Raw genomic sequence first — 22145 nt, 5'->3', positions numbered from 1 at the left:
GATCATGGGCCCCCACACCCAATTCAAAGCCAAACGGTTGTTCTCCCTTCCTGTGTGTCCTAGCCCCCTCCCCTGCTTAAGGCAGACGTCCACCCACATCAGGTGGAGTGCTGCCCCAGGTGGATAGCTATGGCACTGGGTCGGGCCCCAGGGAAGGCAGCTTTGTGGATGTATACCCAGCTCTCTCCCCTGCAAATCGGGGGTGGTGCTGGAAATGCTGCTGAGGTGCTCATGCTGCCAGCCATTGTCTGTCTATGATCTAAACAGCCAGGCATTGAAAACAAGAGAGGGAGTGGCTCAGGTCGGGGGAGAGTCTTCTCCAGGCTGGGTGTGGTGGGCTACACCTCCCTCCAGAGGCTGAGACTGGGTAATAGCAAGAACTCCTCTTTAAAAAAGAAAGATGGAAAAGAGGAGCCCTCTGGACCCTCAGTTAGTACTGTGCAGACGTGGGTGGGACAGTTCTGTGGCACTTAGGCCCCTGCCTTTTCCCTGCTAGAGGAAGGAGATGGCTGTTCCAGGCAGAGGCCTGGGGGCCAGGGTGAGAGCTAGACAGACAGTGTACCTGAGTGAGCAGGAGGGAGGGAGCCACCTGCAAGGCCACTACAGACTCTAAGGAAGTGGGAGACGGAGCCTAACTCATAATACAGCTATAGCTGTTGTCACCACACTTGACCAGTCCCGAGCCCCTGCCTTGTGCCAGGGAAGGAGGAATTTGGCCGAGCATGAAGACATGCCTACATACATGTCCTAAGCCCACTCCTGACAGCCATGTCGTGGTATCTTACCAAGGTCCAAGAGCTGTGTCCCTGGGCAGGCAGTCAGGCCCTTCAAGACCTCTTAGCCAGGTTTCCCACAAGTTGTCACTCAGGATAGAAGGACATGACACCAGCCTATGAAGACTAAGGAGGGCTCTGGCTATGGCCCTGGCTGTGCCAGGCACAGCTGTGCAGCTGGGTTTCACTCACACACACACTCATGTGTATGTGCACGCGCACATAAAGTCTATACCTGCCTGTGCCTTGCTGGTCCCTGGCTACTGTGGGCATGGAGAGCCACCTTACTCCAGTGTTGGCCACATTCCTATTACATGCACTAGGGCTCAGTCTGGGCCTTCAAGGCACGGACACTTGGGTACGTGGGAAAGGGAATATTACCTATAGTTGGCCTGTGTCTCCATAGAAGGAGAAGAGCTGTCAGGAGTGACAGAAGGCGCCAGCTTTCCATCACAAGAACTCCGGCACAGTCACCAGATGAAAATGGCTGAGCAGCACTGCTGGCCAGCGGAGGCTGCTTGCCATGCAGGTGCTGAGCCCACCTGCAGCCAAGGTAAGGCCACTTGGGAGCAGCTCAGCACCAGCTCCCACCAGGCTGCGCTTCCCCACAGGTGACCGGCGTGGTAGATTGGAGGGTAGACAGGAAGTACAGATGTAAGGACGCGGGCAGGAGCCCTGCTTGGAGTCTGGCATGGACCTCATTTCACCCCAGCTCCACAGAAGGAGCAGAGTCTTTCTTCAGCCTGTGGTACTACAGAGCCCAGAAGGCCTGTACTGTATTGGGGGAGCTTGTGCCCGGTCACTGAGGTGTCCCTGTGGGCAGCTTGAGACAGCACAGACATAGCCTCCCTCTGGCCACTCTACCAGTTAGGGCCCTCGAAACCTCTTGGCCAGGTCTCCCACAGACCACTCAAGGTGGAAGGACATGGCGCCAGCCCACGAAGACCAGGCAGGGCTCTGGATAAGCTCCCACTCCTTTTAAAGAGATGAGGCTAAAAGAATGTGGAGCCATGCCAGGACAGCTGGGTTATTCCCAGTTCATGCAGCTCCCTGGAGGCTGCCAGGTTCCAGATCTGCAGTCTGCCATGGTCCTGGCTGCCTCCAGAAGACACAGCTCCTTACTCACCCTAGCGTTAGAGAGAAAAGTATGTACTGGGGCCAGCTTGTGACCCTTCCCCCGGAATGGAATAGTTCAGAAGATACAACAGGGTTGTGTTGTGTTGGTGCCGGGAGACCCTTCAGAATCCCTGCAACATCTGAGAGGAACCACTGGAGTCCACTGATGCTCCTGTGAGCCTGGGACCTAACAGTCAGCATAGGCAGAAGGCCAGAAGGCATCCATGGTGTGGGCCCTCTGAGTTCTTAGCAGAAAAGAGACAGAGTGAGGAGGCTGAGTGAACTCAAACTCTGACGTCTCCCAACAGCCACTAGCACCAAGGTCCCCAGCAGCGGAAGTTCCCAGACACCCGATAGCCATCAAGGCAAAACCGAGTCCAGCAGGGCCAAATCCCGCCTCCTGCCTAACATGCCAAAGCTGGTGATACCCTCGGCCACCACCAAGTTCCCTCCTGAGATCACTGTCACACCACCTACCCCGACCCTGCTTTCCCCGAAAGGCAGCATCTCGGAGGAGACCAAGCAGAAGCTGAAGGTGACTGTGGACACCAGGCAGGGGACCTGGTGTATGGGCTTGTGATACTGGGGGTCCAGAAGGGGGCTTGAGTTACCTGGAGACCTGGGAGCGCTCACGTTACTAGGAGCTCTGGGTGAGAGTTTGAGTTAATGTCAAGAGGTTTAGGGTCAGGCCAGTCACTCCTGACCACATTCTACCCTGTGTGCAGTCAGCCATCCTGTCCGCTCAGTCAGCTGCCAATGTGAGGAAGGAGAGCCTGTGCCAGCCAGCCCTGGAGGTTCTGGAGACATCCAGCCAGGAGTCCTCATTGGAGAGCGAGACAGACGAGGATGACGACTATATGGACACAGGAGGGAGCCCACCCAGAGGCCTGCAGCCATACACGGGGCAACAGCAAGGCCTGGATCCCTTTGGTCCAGACCCTAGGCCAGGCCAGAAGCCCATGTGAGGTATCATTTTCCATGGTCTCATAAGCCTGCCCATCCCATCCCCCTCTTCACAGCATCCTGTTCCAGTTCAGGCTATCCACACACCCTGTTGGTCCAGAGGAAGATAAGGCCTGTCTTAGGCATGTGACCTGGTTGTGGTCTGTACAGCAGGGCTGGCCCTTTTTTTTTTTTTTTTTTTTTTAATGAAATAATGATTTTCTTTACAAGCCCATTCCCAGCTAACCAGGCCCACAGTTCAGTGCCAAGACAGGCCAGATTGGGTTCTGGTGGAGACATCATTGAGAGCCTAGCTCGCCCTATACCCTTTTTTGTTGTTTCTTTTCTAATAAAGATTGTAAAATAGTCATTGCCTTTTTGCTTATGGTTCAAAGACCCCTGGACTCCTAGCACTGGGTAAGGATGGACCTGTGTGGGGGAGGTCACAAAGAAGGCAGAACCTAGATGATGCCAAGGACTTGGCAGAAGGGCACCATGGGAAAGAAGCCCAGGAGGAGGGATGTTTATCTCATCATAGTTCCTCCCTGACAGGACTGTGTAAAGCCCAAGACAGAATGGATATGGGCTGCTGGCTTAAAAGTAAGATTGGGGGGGGGAGGGGGCTGGAGAGTTGGTTCAGCCCTTAAAGTTGCTCAGCACACACATGGCCGTCCCGCTCTAACTGCAGTTCCAGGGAGACCCAGTGCTCCCTTCCGGCCTCCACAGGCACTGCACACATGGGCACAGACAGACATGCAGCAACAACAAAAACATAAGATTTGGGGGAGACCAGATTGAAACCCTGTGACAAGATCTTGCTGTATAGCCCCGATAGGCCGCGTAGCCCAGGTAGGCCCTGCCTCAGTCTCCTGAGTGAGGCTACAGGCATGTGCCACCACATGACAGGAGTCGTGCTCCTGGGCCTTTCCTGGCCTCCACGCCATTTGTCTTGGAGATACTCAGATACCTGCCTGCCATGGCTGTTGCCCACAGCACTTCAGAGCCCTCTTTGTCTGTCTTTGCAAGCTCTAGGCCAGAATGCCCTCAACTAAGAAGGAAGAAGGTATCAGCTAGACTCCGGATTCCTAATCCAGGGCCCTTGGGGGCTAGAAACATGGCAACCAAGGATGAGTCCTCACCAGCCAAGATGTCGGGGACAGCTGTCATCCAGCCATGCACCTCTACTTACCCAGGCCCCTCATAGCAGGGAATACCCTTAGTCCGTGGCCCGCATAGGCTTCTCCCTGCCACAGGACTTGAGGGTGCACACAGCGGCACCTACCCAGAGCACCTTGTCATGGCTGAATAGATTTTTTTTCCCCTCTGGAAGGTGAGTATGAGGGTCTTAGTAGACTTCTCACCCAACACACCTGAGGGTATATGTAGGTAGAGTCGGGACAAAGTTATCTTAGGAGCAGCCTGGTTCCCACTCCTATACTGCAGATTGCTTCCGAGACTCATGGGAGACACACAGGTGACCTCCAGCCCAGACTAGATCTAGGCACTGGGACTAGGCCCATAGAACAGTGGGCTGGCTGAGACCCAAAACCAACCGAGGATCACAGGCCAGATGGCTTCAGCTCACAAGCCAGCCTGCCGAGCTCCTCCCCTGTGAGGCTAGCCTGTTGGTGTGTCTGCATTAAAAAACTGCAGCTTCCCTGTCCTGAGGTCTAGCCCAGGAGATAAGCCCTGAGGGGGGAAGTCCCAGGTTTGGGGGCTTTCATGGGCCACCACAGGGTCTCCATCAGGCTCCTCCCTCTGAAGACTCTTAGAGAACACTGAGCAGGGTTTGTTAGCTCCCCAGATGACAACCCTGGGGCTAGGTAGGCCTCAGCTCTGAACTCCTGTCAGAAGCCTGCTATGAATCAGAACAGACCCAGTCTCAAGTCCACGCCATGCACTTGAACTCCAAACATTAATTCTTGTTCCACCTCTGCCTGTGAGACCAAGCGGGTAATAGCAACACCTTCCTGAGGGAAGCAGAGGTCTAGGTTTGTCCTTGAGGGGACCAGGACTGCGTCAACCTACCCTGTAGAAGCCTTGCACACAAGACTGGACTGTGACCCAGGGTCTGAGCTGTCTCACATCTGGCTTGTCATGTGTCAAAGGTCTTAATGTCTGGACGTGCCGACTCCTTGTTCTCACACAGGGTCCCAAGGCTCTGATGATGGGACAAGAATGTGCTAACTAGGCACATCAAGGCTCTGCTGGTCTCTTTGGGCACCTGTGGACTTTGAGAGGGGGCGGGGAGGGGAGGGAAGGGGAGGAGTGGTGCTGCTGCAGAATGCTGGGCGGGGCCAGCAGGGCGTGGCCAGGCCAGCAGAGAGAGAGAGAGAGAGAGACTGTCGCGGGCTACACTGTACTGCCTGCTGGCTGCAGACACAGGACACACCATGAAGCCGGCCCTCCTGCCTTGGATTTTGATGCTGCTGTCTACAATCCCAGGCCCCAGGTCCACAGCAAGTATGCCCCCCACTTTGCCCTTCTGACCCCTCCCTGTTCATCTACTGGCTCAGCCAGGCCCTATGCAGACACCCCTCTGGGCTCAGCGGCTGTCCATCTGGGACTGTGCTGGGGAGTACTGGAAAGAAATCCTGAGCTTCCGGGGATCTAAGGGAGGCCTGAGTCAAGGCCGTCCTGTGCACCCAGGCTGCTTGAAGACCATAATGGGCTGGGAGGGAATCAGACCAGAGAGCCTGCACTCCAAGCCCCGAGGAAGGCTGTGATCACTTAGCAGAACCCCAACCTCTTGTCTGTCCCTATGTTGGTGCTCATCAGCTGAAACCAAGAAAATCTAGCAAGAAGGTTGAGCTTAGCCGTGGGCTCTCCCCGAGCTGGGCTGGGAGTTCCCAGCCCACAGTCCCCTGCCTCACCCCATCTACCCTCACAGGAAAGTGCCACCACCCTTCTGATACTTTTATCTCATGGCATCTTGAAGCATCTTCCCACACCCTCTGCAGTCATTAAGTCCTTAGCCAATAAATATTTATTGTTGCTCTCGAGTGAAGTGTAGCAAGTAGCTTAAACCTAGGCCTGGCCCCTGGTGGATCTCCTTCATCAGGGGCTGGGGAAGGGCCAGGTGGGAGATGTGCTCTGGCCTGGGAACTTGCACCCCACCCCCAGGCTTGACCTTTCAGCTCTGGACCTGAAATACGGCCCTGCTCCAGGTCTCCTCCACAGGCTACAGAGAAAGGCCTGGACAGGATGTCCACAGCTCCTGTGTTGTACTCCCAACCACATTGTGCTGGAAATCCTCACTGGAATGTCCCTCTTGTCCCCTAAAAGGGAGTGTCCTGGCAGCCTTCTCAGAGGGTGGGGCTCTTCTGGGATTCAACTGTTTCCCATCCCCAAGAAGAACTGGGACAAGTTCAGCCCAGACACCATTCTCTCCTGGACCTTGAATGGGACTCTTGGTGGCTATGGGCCCCAGCTTTGGCAAGCAAGAGGACCCTTTTCTAGCTCTGAGGACCCCCGGTAGCTATACCATGGCCTATGCTGAGGTGGAGGACCCCAGCCCGTGGGGCCGGTGGCTTTCCACTATGTCATTTGCTAGCCAGAGCAATTCCTTGATAGACATCATGGATGCTTCTCAAGGACCCCAGGGGGCAAACAGGCCCTCCATGTAGGGTGATTGGCCCCAGGATACAAAGGCTTTTCTCTCCAGGTGCCCAGAGCAGCTGCTCCCTGCGCTGTGGGGACCAGAATGGATTCTGCTCCTGTCATCCAACCTGCTCAGGCCTCAACACCTGTTGTGAAGACTTCCTGAACTTCTGCCTAGAGATCTCACCCTCCTCGGGCTCAATGATGGGTGGCAAAGATTTTGTGGTACAGCATTTAAAGTGGCTGAACTCTACTGATGGTGTCATTTGCAGGTGGGGGTACCTAAGCAGCTGGGTCATCAGGGTTCCCCTACTCTCCACCCCGTATGTGGGGGGAGGGGAAGAGCTGGAGGTAGCGCCTTGGGACCGAGGGTGGGCAGGAGGTCATAGGAACACTTTGCCTAACCCATTCCTTGAGTCAACAGCATAGGTCTCTCCAGAGCTGTTGGCTCAGGCTGCCTCTACCGTGCCTGTCCTTCAGGTTTAAGGAGAGTGTCCAGACCCTTGGGTACGTTGACAGCTTGAAGCAAGTGCACTGTACATCACCCTTGCTCTACGAAAGTGGCCCCATTCCCTTCACCTTATCAATGGACAATGGTCGCTCCTTCCCTCGAGCAGGCACTTGGCTGGCTGGTGAGTCCTAACTCTGTCAAACTAGTCTAGGCTGTAAGCTCGTAGACCCCACCCTCCCTGGGCCCTGGGTGCTATCTGCAACCCAAGGCCACGGGACTTTCCCCAACACTAATCCATGTACACTGATACTCGTCCCAGTCTGCCTACCTGTCCCTCTGGCTGAACCAGTCCCTTGGGCAAGGGTGGCTGTCATTCAATACTCCACCCCTGGCATCAAGGCCAGAGTCCCAGCCCACAGGGAGTCTGGAGCCTTGGGGTCCTCATCAGAGTGATTCAGACACAGGCATGGCCCCTGGAGGGTCCCCCTCAGCAAGGGCCTGGAGAAGAGCCAGATGGGAGGTGCGGTCTGGCTTGGGTCCTCAGTTCTGCAAGCCAGGCCCTCCTCTCTCCTAGCCATAGCGTCTTCCTGCCAAGAAGCCCTGAGGGAGATCACCACCTAGCTCCTTTTCCATGTTGGTCTGTGAGAGGTTCTCAGAGCCCTCCAGGTCTCTTTGTATACCATTAATCTTTTTTTTTTTTTTTTTTTTTTTTTTTTTGGTTTTTCGAGACAGGGTTTCTCTGTGTAGCCTTGACTGTCCTGGACTCACTTTGTAGACCAGGTTGGCCTCGAACTCACAGCAATCCGCCTGCCTCTGCCTCCCGAGTGCTGGGATTAAAGGCGTGCGCCACCACGCCCGGCCTGTATACCATTAATCTTTACTTACTCCTTATTCACCTCTTCCCAGCACATCCCTACAAAGTATCTGAGTCTGAGAAGAGCCAGCTGGTAAACGAGACCTACTGGCAATATTATGGCACCTCAGACGCCAGGGGAAACCTCAGCCTCACCTGGAACACCTCAATGCTGCCCGTGCCGGCCGTCACCATTGAACTTTGGGGCTATGAGGAGACAGGTGGGTTGATAGAGGTTGGGAACATTGGACGCTCATGAGAAAAGGAGTCCTAGGTGGGGACAGAGGAAGGGGCATGGGAAGTGGTTGGCACGTGGGGTGGGAGAAGGGAGTTAAGGCTGGTGTCGTGGGTTAAGGAGAGTTTTGCAGCTAGAGGAAAAGGACAGCCAGCCTGATCTACAACGCGAACCCAGGACAGCCAGGGCTACACAGAGAAACCCTGTCTCAAAAAACAAAAAAACAAAAAAAAAAAAAAACAAGAAAGAAGGAGAGAAGGCAGGGAGGGGGACAGATCCAGGAGGGGTGTTGGCTCTGTGACATTTGAGTAGATGGTGTGTAGTGAAGACAAAAGCAGCCACCTTGACCCTCTCTCCTCTGAGCCTGGCATGGACTAGGGGCAGTGACTCAAGTGTCCCTCCACTGGTCACATAAGCCAGGGACCCTGCAGAAGCATCAGAGCATGCCCATCTAGAGGGAGCGTCTGTCTGTCCATTTGCTTTCTTTCCATCATTCATGCTGTCAGTGCCAGAGACTAGGGGGAAGAAAGGGTTCCAAAGAGGGCTGACCATGGTCTTTTCTTCCTCTAGGGACACCCTATTCCAACGACTGGACAGCAAAGTGGTCCTTTCTGTACCCTCTGGCTACAAACATCCCCAATACCGGCTTCTTTACTTTCACCCCAAAACCTGCATCACCTAAGTACCAGAGGTGGAAAGTGGGTGCTCTGAGGATCAGCAGCAGCAAGAACTATGCAGGACAGCAGTAAGGGCCTCAGCGGATGATGCGCTGGGTTCATCTGCCTGCAGACTGCAGAGCTTGTTGAGGAAACCCCAGGGGGTCAGGTCAGCTGCTTAGCAGCCAGGTCCTTAGCTGGCTCATCATTTCCACTGCAGGAATGTGCGGGCACTCTGGACCAATGATCATGCACTGGCCTGGCACCTGGGTGATGACTTCCGGGCAGACTCTGTAGCCTGGGCCCGTACACAGTGCCTGGCCTGGGAGGCATTGGAAGACCAGCTACCCAACTTCCTAGAGGAGCTGCCAGACTGCCCTTGCACACTGGCCCAGGCCAGGGCTGACTCTGGCCGCTTCTTTGTAAGCCCCTGAACCTATTAAGGTCCCCCCAGAGAGTGGGAAGAGGACAGGAGGGGCCAGCCTCCCTGACTGAGGTAGACAGAGGCCACCAGGAAATAGTGTGGGATTTGAAGGCCTCCTTGGGGTTGGTTCCCAGGGAGGGAGGAAGGGAAAGCTGAGCCCAAGTGACAGCCCCTTGATACTCTGCAGACTGACTATGGTTGTGACATTGAGCATGGCAGCGTTTGCACCTACCACCCAGGGGCTGTGCACTGTGTGCGCTCCGTGCAGGCCAGGTGAGCCACCCGACCAGGGATGAGAGGTGGACAGGGTGTGAGGGAAGCTGCCAACAGCGACCCTGACCTGCTCTTCCCTCAGCCCCAGATACGGCTCCGGCCAGCAGTGCTGCTATACAGCAGATGGCACACAGCTCCTGACCTCAGACTCAACAAGTGGCAGCACCCCTGACCGCGGCCATGACTGGGGTGCACCCCCGTACCGTGCCCCTCCCCGTGTGCCTGGCATGTCTCATTGGCTCTATGATGTCATCAGCTTCTATTACTGCTGTCTTTGGGCACCTGAGTGTTCCCGATATATGAGGAGGCGCCCGTCCAGTGACTGCCGGAGCTATAGACCCCCACGCCTGGGTGGGTGCCGGCCTGGGTACCTGACCACAGACAGAGGGCCATGCCTGGGTGGGAAAGGCCAGAGAAATTTACAGGATATTCGACTTTCACTTCAGCCTCTGCCTTTGGGGACCCCCATTTTGTCACCTTCGATGGCACCAGCTTCTCGTTCAGTGGAAATGGCGAGTATGTGTTGCTGGAGACGGCCCTGACAGACCTGAGAGTGCAGGGACGGGCCCAGCCTGGGACAATGCCCAATGGTGAGGCGGGGCCCCATGGTCTCTGATTTGGGGGGTGGCACTGCCGGGCCACCCAGGATAGGAGACAGGAGCCAAAAGAGCCCCCTTATGAACCCTCCTCCTAGGCACCCAGGCCCGTGGCACAGGGCTGACTGCTGTGGCCATCCAAGAAGATAACTCAGATGTGGTAGAGGTGCGGGTACTTGACACATCCCAGGCCCTGGAAGTGTTGCTGAATCATAAAGTACTCAGTTTCGCTGAGCAAAACTGGATGGACCTAAAGGGTGAGGAGCATGGCCAAGCATGGTCGGCAGGTCACCCATGGCACTCATCTTGTCCCTAGTCCTGGCCATGGTTTGTGGGGGGAGTTTGGAGGGACTCAAATACAAAGGCAGAGGTTCCTTGGCCAGGTCGGAGAATCTGTGCCCTTGTTTATGACTGGCTTATCCTGAGATCTGTTATCATACCTTCATGTCCATGATAAAGCCTGTTGCAACTATAGGGCCAGAGGCCAAGGACTGGCAGATAGTCCAAAGACCACAACAACGGGACTCACCTCCCACCTGTGGTCACTTGTTCCATCTCCAAGATCCACTGCAACGACATCAGCCCTGCAGACTTAAGAGCACAGGCTGGAAGTGACAGCGGCAGGCCAGGAGCCTCGACAGTAGCTTCTAACTCCCTTGCCACCGGGCTGGCCTGTGCCAGAGTTGAACAATGAAATACCCCTGGTGGGGTTGGGTGAGAACATCAAGTACAAAGACCTTCAGGAAGGACCACAGTAGACTAGGCTGCTGTAGCCCCGTCAGGGATGGGCCCTGACATAGAGCCTCAGGGGATGGCATTGAGGCCTTCTGGAGTCTTTGTGTGTGTGTGTGTGTGTGTGTGTGTGTGTGTGTGTGTGTGTGCGTGCGCGCGCACGGGCTGTAGTCCCATCAGGGATGGGCGCTGACATATAGTCTCAGGGGATGGCATTGAAGCCTTCTGGAGTCTGTCTATGTCGACAGTTAGCAGGCAGGCACATCCTCCTATTACCCTACCTCAGGGCTCTGTCAAGGGTTGGCAAGAACACAGAATAACTCAAAGAGTAACCCTACCCCATCTCTACCTGTGGCCAGGCATGTTCCTTTCAGTGACCTCTGAGGATAAGGTATCAGTCATGTTGTCATCGGGGGCTGGCCTCGAGGTCAGTATACAAGGTCCTTTTCTGACTGTGGCTGTCCTGCTGCCTGAGAAGTTCCTGACCCACACCCGTGGTCTCCTGGGGACACTCAATAATAACCCCGAAGATGACTTCACCTTGCGCAACGGACAGGTCCTGCCCCCGGATGCCAGTGCTCAACAGGTGTTCCAGTTTGGAGCTGACTGTGAGTGACCTGGCAGATTCAGCAGGGCAGGGAGAAGGGATTGGTGACAGGGGATCACTTGGCTGTGACAGGGAACTGTGCCCACACTGAGAATGACACCCATGTCCCCAGGGGCTGTTCTCAACACCTCTACGCTGTTCACCTATGACTCTTGGTTTCTGGTTGACAATTTCTTGGGCAAACCCAAGCATGACCCCAGCTTCAAACCGCTCTTCCCCGATGAGGCCACGCTCAGCCCCAGCCAGACAGAAGAGGTGACCAGACTGTGTGGGAGTGACCGCTTCTGCATCCTGGATGTTATAAGCACAGGGAGCCTGAATGTGGGCAATGCCACATGGACCGCTCACCAACTGCACCAGCACCGTCTGAAGAGCCTGCAGCCCGGTAGGGGGGGGGGGGGTCAAGGGGTGAACCTCTCAGATTGTCCAGCCTTGTTCAGGGGACAGCAGTTCAGGCCTGTCCTCTTTGCTGTGCCCCTATCCCAGTGGTATCCTGTGGCTGGCTACCCCCACCTTCAAATGGGCACAAGGAAGGCTTGGAGTACCTGGCAGGATCCGCTGTCCGTTTCGGCTGCAGCAGTGGCTACAGCTTGGTAGGGTCAGAGACTAGCACTTGCCGGGCCGATGGTACCTGGTCTACGCCTACCCCAGAGTGTCAGCCAGGTGAGCTGCCCCTCCCGTGAGCAGGCTTGCCTCTGCACACCTGTGTCTCCTTGGCCATTGTCACCACTCTCATCTCTGCCAGGCCGGAACTACACAGTGTTACTAAGCATCATCTTCGGAGGCCTGGCCATAGTGGCACTGATTTCTATCATCTATATGCTGGTGCACCGCCACAGGAAAAGCAACACGTAAGACCCCCTACCCGCCTGAGGACGTCACTCAGAACCCCCACACCTCCTTAGCTTTCTTGGGACCTAGAAGCAGTTGCTGGTACCCGTGTGCCACTTTAAACCCTTCTCTGTTGCAGGAGCATGTGGACGTCACAGCCCTGAGACAAGGAGGATACTTGGTTGACAGCATCGGCCCACGTGCTCACCAAGACACAGCCCTACCGGGAGACGCGCAAAGAACGTGTACCCCTAATCCTATGATGCCCACATCCAGTATCTGTGCCCTCAACACTGTGGACCCCATACCTGTGCCTGCCCCGTCCTTCTGCCTGAGACCAGATATTCTAAGTCCTGCTCCTCCCCCACCCCTCCAGCAGTAACCTGTGCCCCGTTCTATTGGTTATGGCTCTGAGGCATGGTCTCCTTGTCCTGTCCTAGACCTGGAGCCTCCCTGCCCTGTCCTAGACCTGGAGTACCTGCGTCCCAAGTCCAGATATTCCTGCACTGAAAGCTCACAGTCCCTCACTCCCTTACTCTCCAGAGCCAAGTACACTGAGACCCGGTGTCTTCCCTCCTGTTAGGGCCCCTAAGTGTAGCTGCCTTGATTCCTGCTGTCATCATGACCCAACTTGAGAGCCCAGGTTTGCCTAATTCCACAGGGGGGAGTGACCTCAGGGCCTGAGCATCCAGGAGAGGGGGAGGGCGCCATCTAGCAGAGAAGAGGCAGCCTTTGTACCAAGCTTGTATCCCTACCTCTTTTACAGCAAGCTCAGGAACACCCTGCCCTGCCCTTACAAGAAGAAAACAATGTTACATATCCCCTGGTGCTTGTCTGCTTGTGCTCACTGAGGTCACCCACTAACAGCATCAGAGTCTGAGCCCCGCCTACCTCTTCCACTCCTGCTTTGTTTGGCATAGTCTCTTGCAAGCTTTTCCACATTTAAAAATGGGATTAAGAAGAGCAATGGTGCCCGTTGTGGTGGCACACGCCTGTAACCCCAGCACTCAGGGAGGCAGAGGCAGATGGGATCTCTGTGATTTCAAGGCCAACCTGGTCTATAAAGCGAGTCCAAGATAGTCAAGGCTACACAGAGAAACCCTGTCTGGGGCGGGGGGGGGAAGTGATGGTACCCAGGAGAATGCTGACACCTGCAAAGGGCTCAACAGGGCTAACAATTTGGGTAACTCGGGACATGGAGGAGACAGGTACCCCCTGGCTGGTCTTCCCTCCTCCCCAGCCATGGTGACCCCGGTTCCTCTATCGCTGGTGCGCTGCTGTACTGCGGAAGGGAGGGGCAACCTTCCAGTCTGCTGTTCCCTGAGAAAAAGGCACCTTGCACCAGCCCTGCTCGGGTGCTGTCACTCTAAGGGCCTATGCCTAAATTCTCAGATGACTAGAAGCCATGTCCAGAAACTAGGCACAGAACCAAGCCTCGTGTATTTGACCTGCTCTCTTGGAAGTACACATAAGCAGCCAGCAGCAGGACAAATGGAACCCCAACATCTTTGTGGAAAGCCGGCCCCAATGAGAGCTGTAAAGGACTAGGCAGAGTAGGGTTGGGTCAGAGTTGTACCTTACAGCTCAGAAAGTGGGGCAGAGCGCCACCTACTGACAGAGAATCCAGTGGGGAAATTTATCTCGGACTTACTGTGTTCTGCAGTTCCAGGGGCAGCCACATGAGGGCAGAAGAGGGCAGGAACAGGGAATGCTGTTAGCTCTGGCCAAGGACCAGATACCAGGTGGTTGGAAATGACAGCCCCTTGCCTGTTTGGTCGCACTCAAGGCCAAGGTTCCTACACACCCTACATCCCATATCCCCCAGGCTCAGAGGCCTCAGAAAGGGTATACAGATCTGTCCAGCAGAAGAGGACTCCAGACTTATTTAGCTTTACCCTTAGCCAGAAGTCCTGACAAGAAATGGAAGCCGAGTAGCAGGGCCAGGTCCCTCTGAGGGTTTCCAGGAAGAACTGCATGATGGGGCACATTCTGTATAAGCCACGGGGAACTAGGAGCTTGAAGAATGGAGCACCCAGAATGCTAGAGGAGGGGCCACCTCATAGGGTCTGACTTTCCAACCCCCTACAGCCATGTTTCTTTAGGTTAGTAGCTCAGGGTAGGGTTGGACTGAGGCTTTCTGGCTTGGCTGTCCATCTGGTACTTTCCTCTCACAGATGAAATAAAGCAAGGTTTGCCTCCCTCTAGCTGTCTTGAGTCCCCAGGGGGTCCCTGAGCCAAGCTAAGCCAGGCCAGTCACTGGCAGTGAGTGGGAGGCTGGCTAGCTGCTGTTTCTTAGATGGGGCTTGTACAGTTGGGAGCAGGGGGGGAGGGGGCCCCGTAGGGGGAGCAGCTGCAGGACGATCTGAAGATCCCAGGAAGTCTACACCAGAACCACAGGAGCCCTAAGATGGCAGCATGTCTATAGTCTCAGCTCCTCAGGAGGCTCACGGGAGGATTGCTTGAGCCCAACCAATGCACCATGCTGAGGCCCTGGTCATTTGGGGGGCCAGGGAGGAAACTGGCCAGTGTCATTTCAGTTATAGGGACAGCCTGAGAACTTGTAAGCCTGTGTGGGGAGCAGTGAGCAGGGGGTGGGGGGTTGGGGTACCCAGGATGCTTGTCTGGCCATGGCTGAAGCATCCAGATTTCATCATGGCCTAATCTGACCTACAGTTGTCCCCACTGCAACCCAGGATGGGCCCTAGAGCCGTTCCCACACCTCCCGTCTAAAGAATGAAAAGGTTCTCCAGATATGGGCCTGGCCCCAAACAGCTGCTGTTTGTAAGTGCCAAGGACAGGCTGGACTGGGAAGCCCCGCCACCTGATAGGGACTTTCCTAGGGGTCCAGAGAAGCCAGGTGCTGCTCCACCTGTCTGAAGGTGGGAGGTAACAGAGCAAGCGAAGACCCTCAGAGACATCAAAGGACCCCAACTTTGGAGAGGCGTTTCTCCAATGGAAGGTTTGCAGGAGGGCTAAGGCTGGGAATTTGTGGACAGCCTAGCCTAGGTTGAACGACAGAATCATATCCAAATGTCTGAACCCAGTGGCCTGCCCTCCGAGTCTTGCAGCCAAAGACAAGGATTAGACAGTTAAAGCAGGGGCCGGGGAAACAGGTGGTGGAGAACCAGCAAAGCACTTGCAGAATTGTAGCATCAGCTCTAAGACAGAGAGACAAAAGATGTGTGTTCCTGGGCTGATGGGGGCCCAGGAACCGACGGAAGCCAGGACGGTGAGGTCATGTGGGTATATCCAGCAAGAGTCACGAAAGAAACAGTGTCACGCCGACTCTGGCCTCTGGAGCAGAGGAAAGTACCCGCTTTTCTGCTGTCTCCCAGACCTGGAACTTAAAAAACCAGAGCGACCCCCTCACAGCAATTGGGAGCAAACACATCAGGAGAGTGTGGGATCTTTCCTAGTCTATAAAAGGCTTCCCTTAGAAAAAGCTCCATTGGGCTAGAGAAATGGCTCAGTGACTAAGAGCACTGTCTGTTCTTCCAAAGGTCCTGAGTTCAATTCCCAGCAACCACATGGTGGCTCACAACCATCTACAATGTGATCTGATGGCCTCTTCTGGCCTGCAAGGGTACAAGCAGACAGAGCACTGTATACATAATAAGATAGGTAGACTGATTGATTGATTGATTGAGACAAGGCTTCTCTGTGTAGACTTGACTATCCTGGACTCGCTTTATAGACTAGGCTGGCCTTGAACTCATGGCGTTCCACCTGCCTCTGCCTCCCAAGTGCTGGGATTAAAGGCGTGAACCACCACACCTGGCTGTGGCTCATACCTTTAATCCCCAGCACTTGGGAGGCAGAGGCAGGCAGATCTCTATGACCAAGGCCACCCTGGTCTACAGAGTGAGCTCCAGGACAGCCAGGGCTACACAGAGAAACCAAAAAAAAAAAAAAAAAAAAAAAAAAAGGAAAGAAAAGAAAACATAGCCTTGCATTTTTCCATTAGCTAAAGGAGCCTCCAGTTGGGAAGTATTTAGCAAACATGGCTGCAGCAGGGCACCCTGGTGAGGGCCCCCTGCCCCTTCACACACTGTAGAATCATGCAGTCAGATCTGGCTTACTCAAAGAAGCAATCTACATGGGCTGGCTGATGCACTCAGACACATGCCACACTCCTAGAGCAGACACCCCAATCCCCTCCCCCACACACACACACCTGACACTACAAAGCTCATTACTGTACAAGGACATCTCTCTGGGTTTGCTCCTTGTCAAATGAAGAATGTCAGTGTAGCTAGGCTACCTGCCATTTCCTGTTTTCCAGCCTCTGTCCTTGATTAGGATGAGCACTGGAGACCCTCCTGCCATAGCAGACACGAAGAAATGTCATCCGGGGTTCCCCTTCCCTGCTGCTAAATCTGTGGGATCAGCTTATTACCGTCGGCAGAGCCTGGGCCTGCCAGTGTCCCACGGAAGGGCATCCCAGCTCCAGAAGGAAACCTGTGTCACCCATGGCAACAGGAGCGGATGCCAGACTCAGTGCATCCTTCTGCGAGCCAGTCTGCACAGGGTGTTCCAGCCAGCCCTGGAGTCCTTGTGCAGTGTCACATTCTTTCCTTCCCCACTTCCTGCCTCATGGCTCTCAAGCTCCAACAGGGGAGTAGTAGACAGATTTAGAGACAGCTGGAGCTCCCTCCCACAGTTGCAGCATCTGCTTCTTCTGATAACTGAATAAGCACGGATGCAACTCTGGGAATCAAACACTATGCTTCATACACGCTGACTGAACCCACCACTGAACTACCCGCCCCAGCATCCCAGTGTTCCCTCCCTTCCCTTCTCTCCTCTTGCTTTGCTTCTTTCTTTCCCTTTGGTTTGGTTTTTAGAATCTATGTAGTAGCCCAGGCTTAAACTCACTTATCTAGCCAAACTAGCTTCAAGCTCACCATACCTGCCACCCCAGCCTGCCAAGGGCTGGGGTTATAGGTGTGGACCACCATGCCCAGCTTATGGAGGGATGCTGTTTATCCTCTTGTTTGTTTCTGAGACAAATTCTCTGTCACTGAGACTGGCTTTGAACTCCAGCTCCTCCCGTGTCAGCTTCCCTTGTCCTGAGATGGCTAGTGAACGCCCAAGCTAGTCTCTCTCCCTCCCATTATTCCTTTTTCTCAATCCTCCTGTCTGTCTGTCTGTCTGTCTGTCTGTCTGTCTGTCTCTCTCTCTCTCTCTCTCTCTCTCTCTCTCTCTCTCTCTCTCTCTCTCTCTCTCTCCCTGCTATGCCAGAGATCGAATCCAGTGTCTTTGACATGCCGGGCAAGCATTCAGAGACACACCCTAGCCCCTTTGTTTTTATTAGTTTACTTATTTTGGAGATGAGGCCTTGTCATGTTGCTAAAGTGGGCCTGGAACTCCCAAGGACAAGTTTTTCTCCTGCTTCAGCCTCTGTAGTAGTTGGGACTATAGAGTGCTTGGAGCCACCCCCTGTCCTAACTTGTCTTGAAAAATACAAATTAAAGGCCCATAGTTCAGTGGGTAAAGGTTAACGGCCTCGGTTTGATTTCCATGACCCTCATAAGAAAGGAGAGAACCAATTCCTGTAAGTTATCCTCTGACTTAAAAATGTAAATATATTGATTTTATTTTTTGCTTTTCATTTTTCGTTTTGAGACAAAAAAAAAAAAAAAAAAAAGGATGTGTAGCCCTGGCTCGTCTGGAACTCCCTACGTAAACCAGACTGGCTTTGAACTCAGAGATTTATCTGCCTTGAACTTCCGAATGCTGGAGTTAAAGGTGTGTGTGCCACCACTGCCCAGCTAAATATACTTTTAAGTTAAAAACAGGATCCATCATTCTGCTGCATACAAGAAACACACCTCAGCAACAAATTTAGATGTTACCTCAGAGTAAAGGGCTGGAAAAAGTTTTTTCCAAACAAAAGGGCCCAAGAAAAAAGCTGGCATAGCTATTCTAATATCTAACAAAATAGACTTTCAACCAGAATTAATCAAAAGAGATGAGGAAGAATAATCAACCAAGATACTAATTCTGAATATCTATGCCCCAAATGCAAAGGCATCCACCCCATATTTGTTTTTGTTTTTGTTTGGTTTGGTTTTGGTTTTTTGAGACAGGGTTTCTTTGTATAATCTTGGTTGTCCTGGACTCACTTTGTATACCAGGCTAGCCTTGAACATACAGAGATCCACCTGCCTCTGCCTCCCACCCACTCCACATTTGTAAAAGAAACATTACTAAAGCTTAAGTCATACATTGAACCACACACGTTAATAGTAGGAGACTTCAACACCCTACCCTCACCAATGGACAGGTCACCCAGATGGAAACTAAACAGTAATGATGAAACTAACAGATGTTATGAATCAACTGGACCTACCATATTTACAGAGCATTTCACACAAACACACACAAAAAGACCTTTACATTACCTCACAGAAACGTCTCCAGAATTGACCATATACTCAGACACAAAGCAAGTCTCAACAGATACAAGAAAACTGAAATCACCCCTGCACCTTATCACACCACCCTGGATTAAAGCTGAACCTCAACAACAACGGAAACAACAGAAAGCCTAAAAAACCATGGAAACTGAACAACTCTCTACTCAATGGATCAAGGAAGAAATAAAGAAAGTATAGACCTTCTAGAACTCAATGAAAATGAAGGCACAACATACCCAAACTTATGGTACACAAAGCAAAGTTCATAGCACTAAGCGCCTTCATAAAGAACTTGAAGAGTTCTTACAGTAGCAATTTAAAAGCACACCTGAAAGCTCTAGGACAAAAAGAAGCAATCACACTGGTTTTAGCACAGAATTCTACCAGACTTTCAAAAAGGAGCTAATATCAGTACTCCTCAGACTATTCCACAAAATACAATCACACCCAAGGGGAGTAGATGGCAGGAAATAAGCAAACCCAGGGCTGAAATCTGTAAATTAGAAACAAAGAGAACAAAGCAAAGAATCAACAAAACCAAGAGCTGTTCTTTGAGACAATCAATAGTATAGGCAAACCCTTAGCCAAACTAACTAAAAGGCAGAGAGGCACTATCCAGATCAGAAGTGAAAAAGGGGACATAACAATAGACACTGAGGCTGAGCGGTGGTGGCGCACGCCTTTAATCCCAGCACTTGGGAGGCAGAGGCAGGTGGATCACTAAGTTCGAGGCCAGGCTAGTCTACAAAGTTAGTACAGGACATCCAAGGCTACACTGAGAAATCCTGTCTTGAAAAACAACAACAACAAACAAAACAACAACAATAGACATGAGGAAACCTAAAGAATCATTAGGTCTTATTTCAAAAGCCTGTACTTCACAAAATTGGAAAAACCTAAAGGAAATGGATTATTGTTCTTGATAGATACCAAAATGAAATCAAGATCAGGTAAATAAATTAAGTAGTCTTATAACCGCCAAGGAAATAGAAGCAGGCATTAAAAGACTCCCCCATGGGGGGGGGGAGCCCTGGGCCAGATGGTTTTAGCACAGAATTCTACCAGACTTTTTCCCCCCAAAGAAAACAAGACTATTGATCAGAGTTAAAGGTAAGTTTGACTCCAGGGGCTGGGGAGATGGCTCAGTGGTTAAGAGTGGTTGCTCTTTGGTTCAACTCACGCCACTCACATGGCAGCTCAACTCGAGGTCCATGGGATCTGGCGCCTTCATCTGGATGCCATGGGCACTGCATGCGCATGCTACACATGTACCGGCAAAACAAGTTTAATTCAAGAGGCAAGAAAAAAACCCTTTGGTCTTGGTACCTGGAGGTTCTAGATGGCATTGTCCTGTATGCCAGCCACACCTGGTAGCAAGCTCAAACCTGGGTACGTTGGTGCAGTCTATTGCAGTGCACGGGCAGGCCAGGTGCTCAAGAAGTAGCTACAGCCTAATCCACAAGCTGATGGAGGGAGCTATTCTTTCCCTCCCATCAACTGGAGACTAAGCACGCACTGAGCCTATTAGTCTCTCACGCACTCACACACACCCCTCAGCTCCTGGGAGGTGTAGACAGATCACACTCTTGGTTATGGCACCCAGGCTGGTCCAAAACCAAGCCTGCAGTTCCCGGGGCAGCTGGAATTTGCATTGCATCCCCTCCCAGTGAACTCCGGCATAGCCCAGGGATCTGTGAACCGTGCTCCCGGGAGTCTACTAGACTTTCGAAGAAGAGATAATACCAATACTCCTCAAACTATTCACCTTGATACTTCAACCACACAAAGACTCAACAAAGAAAGAGAATTCCAGACCAATTTCATTCATGAACATTGATGCAAAAATACTCAGTAAAATACTTGAAAACCGAACCCAAGAACACACCAAAAACACCATCCACCATGATTAAGTAGGCTTCATCCCAGGGAAGCAGGGATGGTTAAATATATCAAAATTTTGGGGCTGGGGAGATGGCTCAGCGGTTAAGAGCACTCACTGACTGCTCTTTCAGAGGACTCAGGTTCGATTCCCAGGACCCACATGATCATCTCATTAGATGCTGAAAAAGCCTTTGACAAAAATCTAACACCCCTTCATGTTAAAAATCTTGGAGAGATGAGGGATATAAGGAGCATACAATAAAGGTAATATACAACAAGTCTATAGCAAAAATCAAATTAAGCCGGGCGTGGTCGTGCACGCCTTTAATCCCAGCACTCAGGAGGCAGAGGCCAGTGGATTGCTGTGAGTTTGAGGCCAGCCTGGTCTACAAAGTGAGTCTAGGACAGCTAAGGCTACACAGAGAAACCCTGTCTGAAAAACCAAAAGAAACAAACAAACAAACAAAAATCAAATTAGATGGACAGAAACTTAAAACAATTCCATAAAGTCAGGGATTTGTCTGACCCCTGGCCCCTCTCTCCACATCTATTTAACATAGTACTTGAAATTCTAGCTAGAGCAATAAAGCAACTAAAGGAAAGCAAAGGGATAAACAATGGAAAGGAGAAAGTAAAAATATCATTATTTGCACATGATATGATAGTATACATAAGTGACCCAAAAAATTCTACCAAGGAACTCCTACTGCTGATAAACACTGTCAGCAAAGTGTCTGGATACAAAATTATCTTTTAAAAAGCAGTAGCCCTCCTTTATACAAATGATAAATGTGCCTTGTGGTGGTGATGCACGCCTTTAATCCCAGCACTTGGGAGGCAGAGGCAGGTGGATCCCTGTGAGTTCGAGGCCAGCATGGTCTACAATGCGAGTCCAGGACAGCCAAGGCTACACAGAGAGACCCTGTCTTGAAAGACTAACCAAAAAACAACCAAACAAACAAAAAAAATTATAAATGGGCTGAGAAAAAAATTAGGGAAACAACATCCTTCACAATGGCCACAAATAATGAAAATGTCTTGGTGTAACTCTAACCAAGCAAGTGAAAGACCTGTATGACATGAACTTCAAGTCTCTGAAGAAAGAAATTGAAGAAGATATCAGAAGATGGAAAGATCTCCCAGGCAGGATTAACATAGTAAAAATGGCCATCTTACCAAAGGCAATGTACAGATTCAATGCAATTCCTATCAAAATGCCAACACAACTCTTTACAGACCCAGAAAGGGCAAGTCTCAACTTCATATGGAAAAAAAAAAAAAACCAGGAAAGCTAAAATAACCCTGTACAATAAAAGAACTTGTAGAGATATCACCATCCCTGATTCAAGCTGTACTACAAAGCAACAGTAATAAAAATCGCATGTTATTGGCATAAAAACAGACAAGTTGATTAATGGAATTGAATCAAAGATCCAGAAATAAACCCACACACCTACGGACACTTGCTTTTTGACAAAGAAGCCAAAAACCTACAATAGAAAAGAGAAAGCATCTTCAATAAATGGTGCTGGTCTAACTGGATGTGTGCATGTAGAAGAATGCAAATAGATCATATTTATTACACTGCACAAAACTTAAGTCCAAGTAGATCAAAGACCTCAATATAAAACTGTATGCACTAAATCTAATAGACGAGAGAGTGTGGAAGAGCATTGAACTCATCGGCACAGGAGACAACTTCCTGAACAAAGCACCAACAGCTCAGGCTCTAAGATAAACAATAAATGAGACCTCA

The 22145-nt window shown here is 51.9% G+C and overlaps 2 protein-coding genes across 9 annotated transcripts in view; both read left to right on the top strand.

Annotated features, from left to right (window-relative positions):
• CABIN1 (calcineurin binding protein 1) overlaps positions 1–3199 on the top strand; it is a 126682-nt gene extending 123483 nt beyond the window's left edge. For all 8 annotated transcript variants that reach the window (XM_084753126.1, XM_084753125.1, XM_084753124.1 and 5 more), the window contains 3 exons: positions 1180–1326; positions 2198–2424; positions 2615–3199. In XM_084753126.1, the coding sequence (XP_084609252.1) occupies positions 1180–1326; positions 2198–2424; positions 2615–2854 (614 nt within the window). In that variant the 3' untranslated portion in view covers positions 2855–3199. The remainder of the gene's footprint in view (positions 1–1179; positions 1327–2197; positions 2425–2614) is intronic.
• Positions 3200–5136: 1937 nt separating this feature from the next.
• On the top strand, positions 5137–12908 carry SUSD2 (sushi domain containing 2). The gene is made up of 15 exons (XM_084753129.1): positions 5137–5294; positions 6496–6703; positions 6912–7063; positions 7789–7956; positions 8541–8715; positions 8847–9048; positions 9238–9323; positions 9406–9674; positions 9770–9913; positions 10018–10176; positions 11011–11259; positions 11371–11643; positions 11745–11921; positions 12004–12109; positions 12229–12908. Exons 1-15 carry the CDS (start codon positions 5225–5227, stop codon positions 12251–12253), a joined length of 2463 nt encoding a protein of 820 aa, XP_084609255.1. The 5' UTR covers positions 5137–5224; the 3' UTR covers positions 12254–12908.
• Positions 12909–22145: the final 9237 nt, after the last annotated feature.

The sequence above is a fragment of the Acomys minous genome (genome assembly GCF_964271855.1).
Source record: "Acomys minous genome assembly, chromosome: 13".
In the NCBI taxonomy this organism is placed as follows: domain Eukaryota; kingdom Metazoa; phylum Chordata; class Mammalia; order Rodentia; family Muridae; genus Acomys; species Acomys minous.
This window is presented reverse-complemented; position numbering and strand designations above follow the sequence as displayed.

Bases quoted from the DNA above. Each gene is read 5' to 3' on its own strand.
- SUSD2 (XM_084753129.1), top strand. From the start codon at position 5,225: ATGAAGCCGGCCCTCCTGCCTTGGATTTTGATGCTGCTGTCTACAATC. The intron at 6,704-6,911 runs GTGGGGGTACCT...CCTGTCCTTCAG, and splicing joins ACTGATGGTGTCATTTGCAG to GTTTAAGGAGAGTGTCCAGA. The intron at 9,049-9,237 runs GTAAGCCCCTGA...GATACTCTGCAG, and splicing joins CTGACTCTGGCCGCTTCTTT to ACTGACTATGGTTGTGACAT.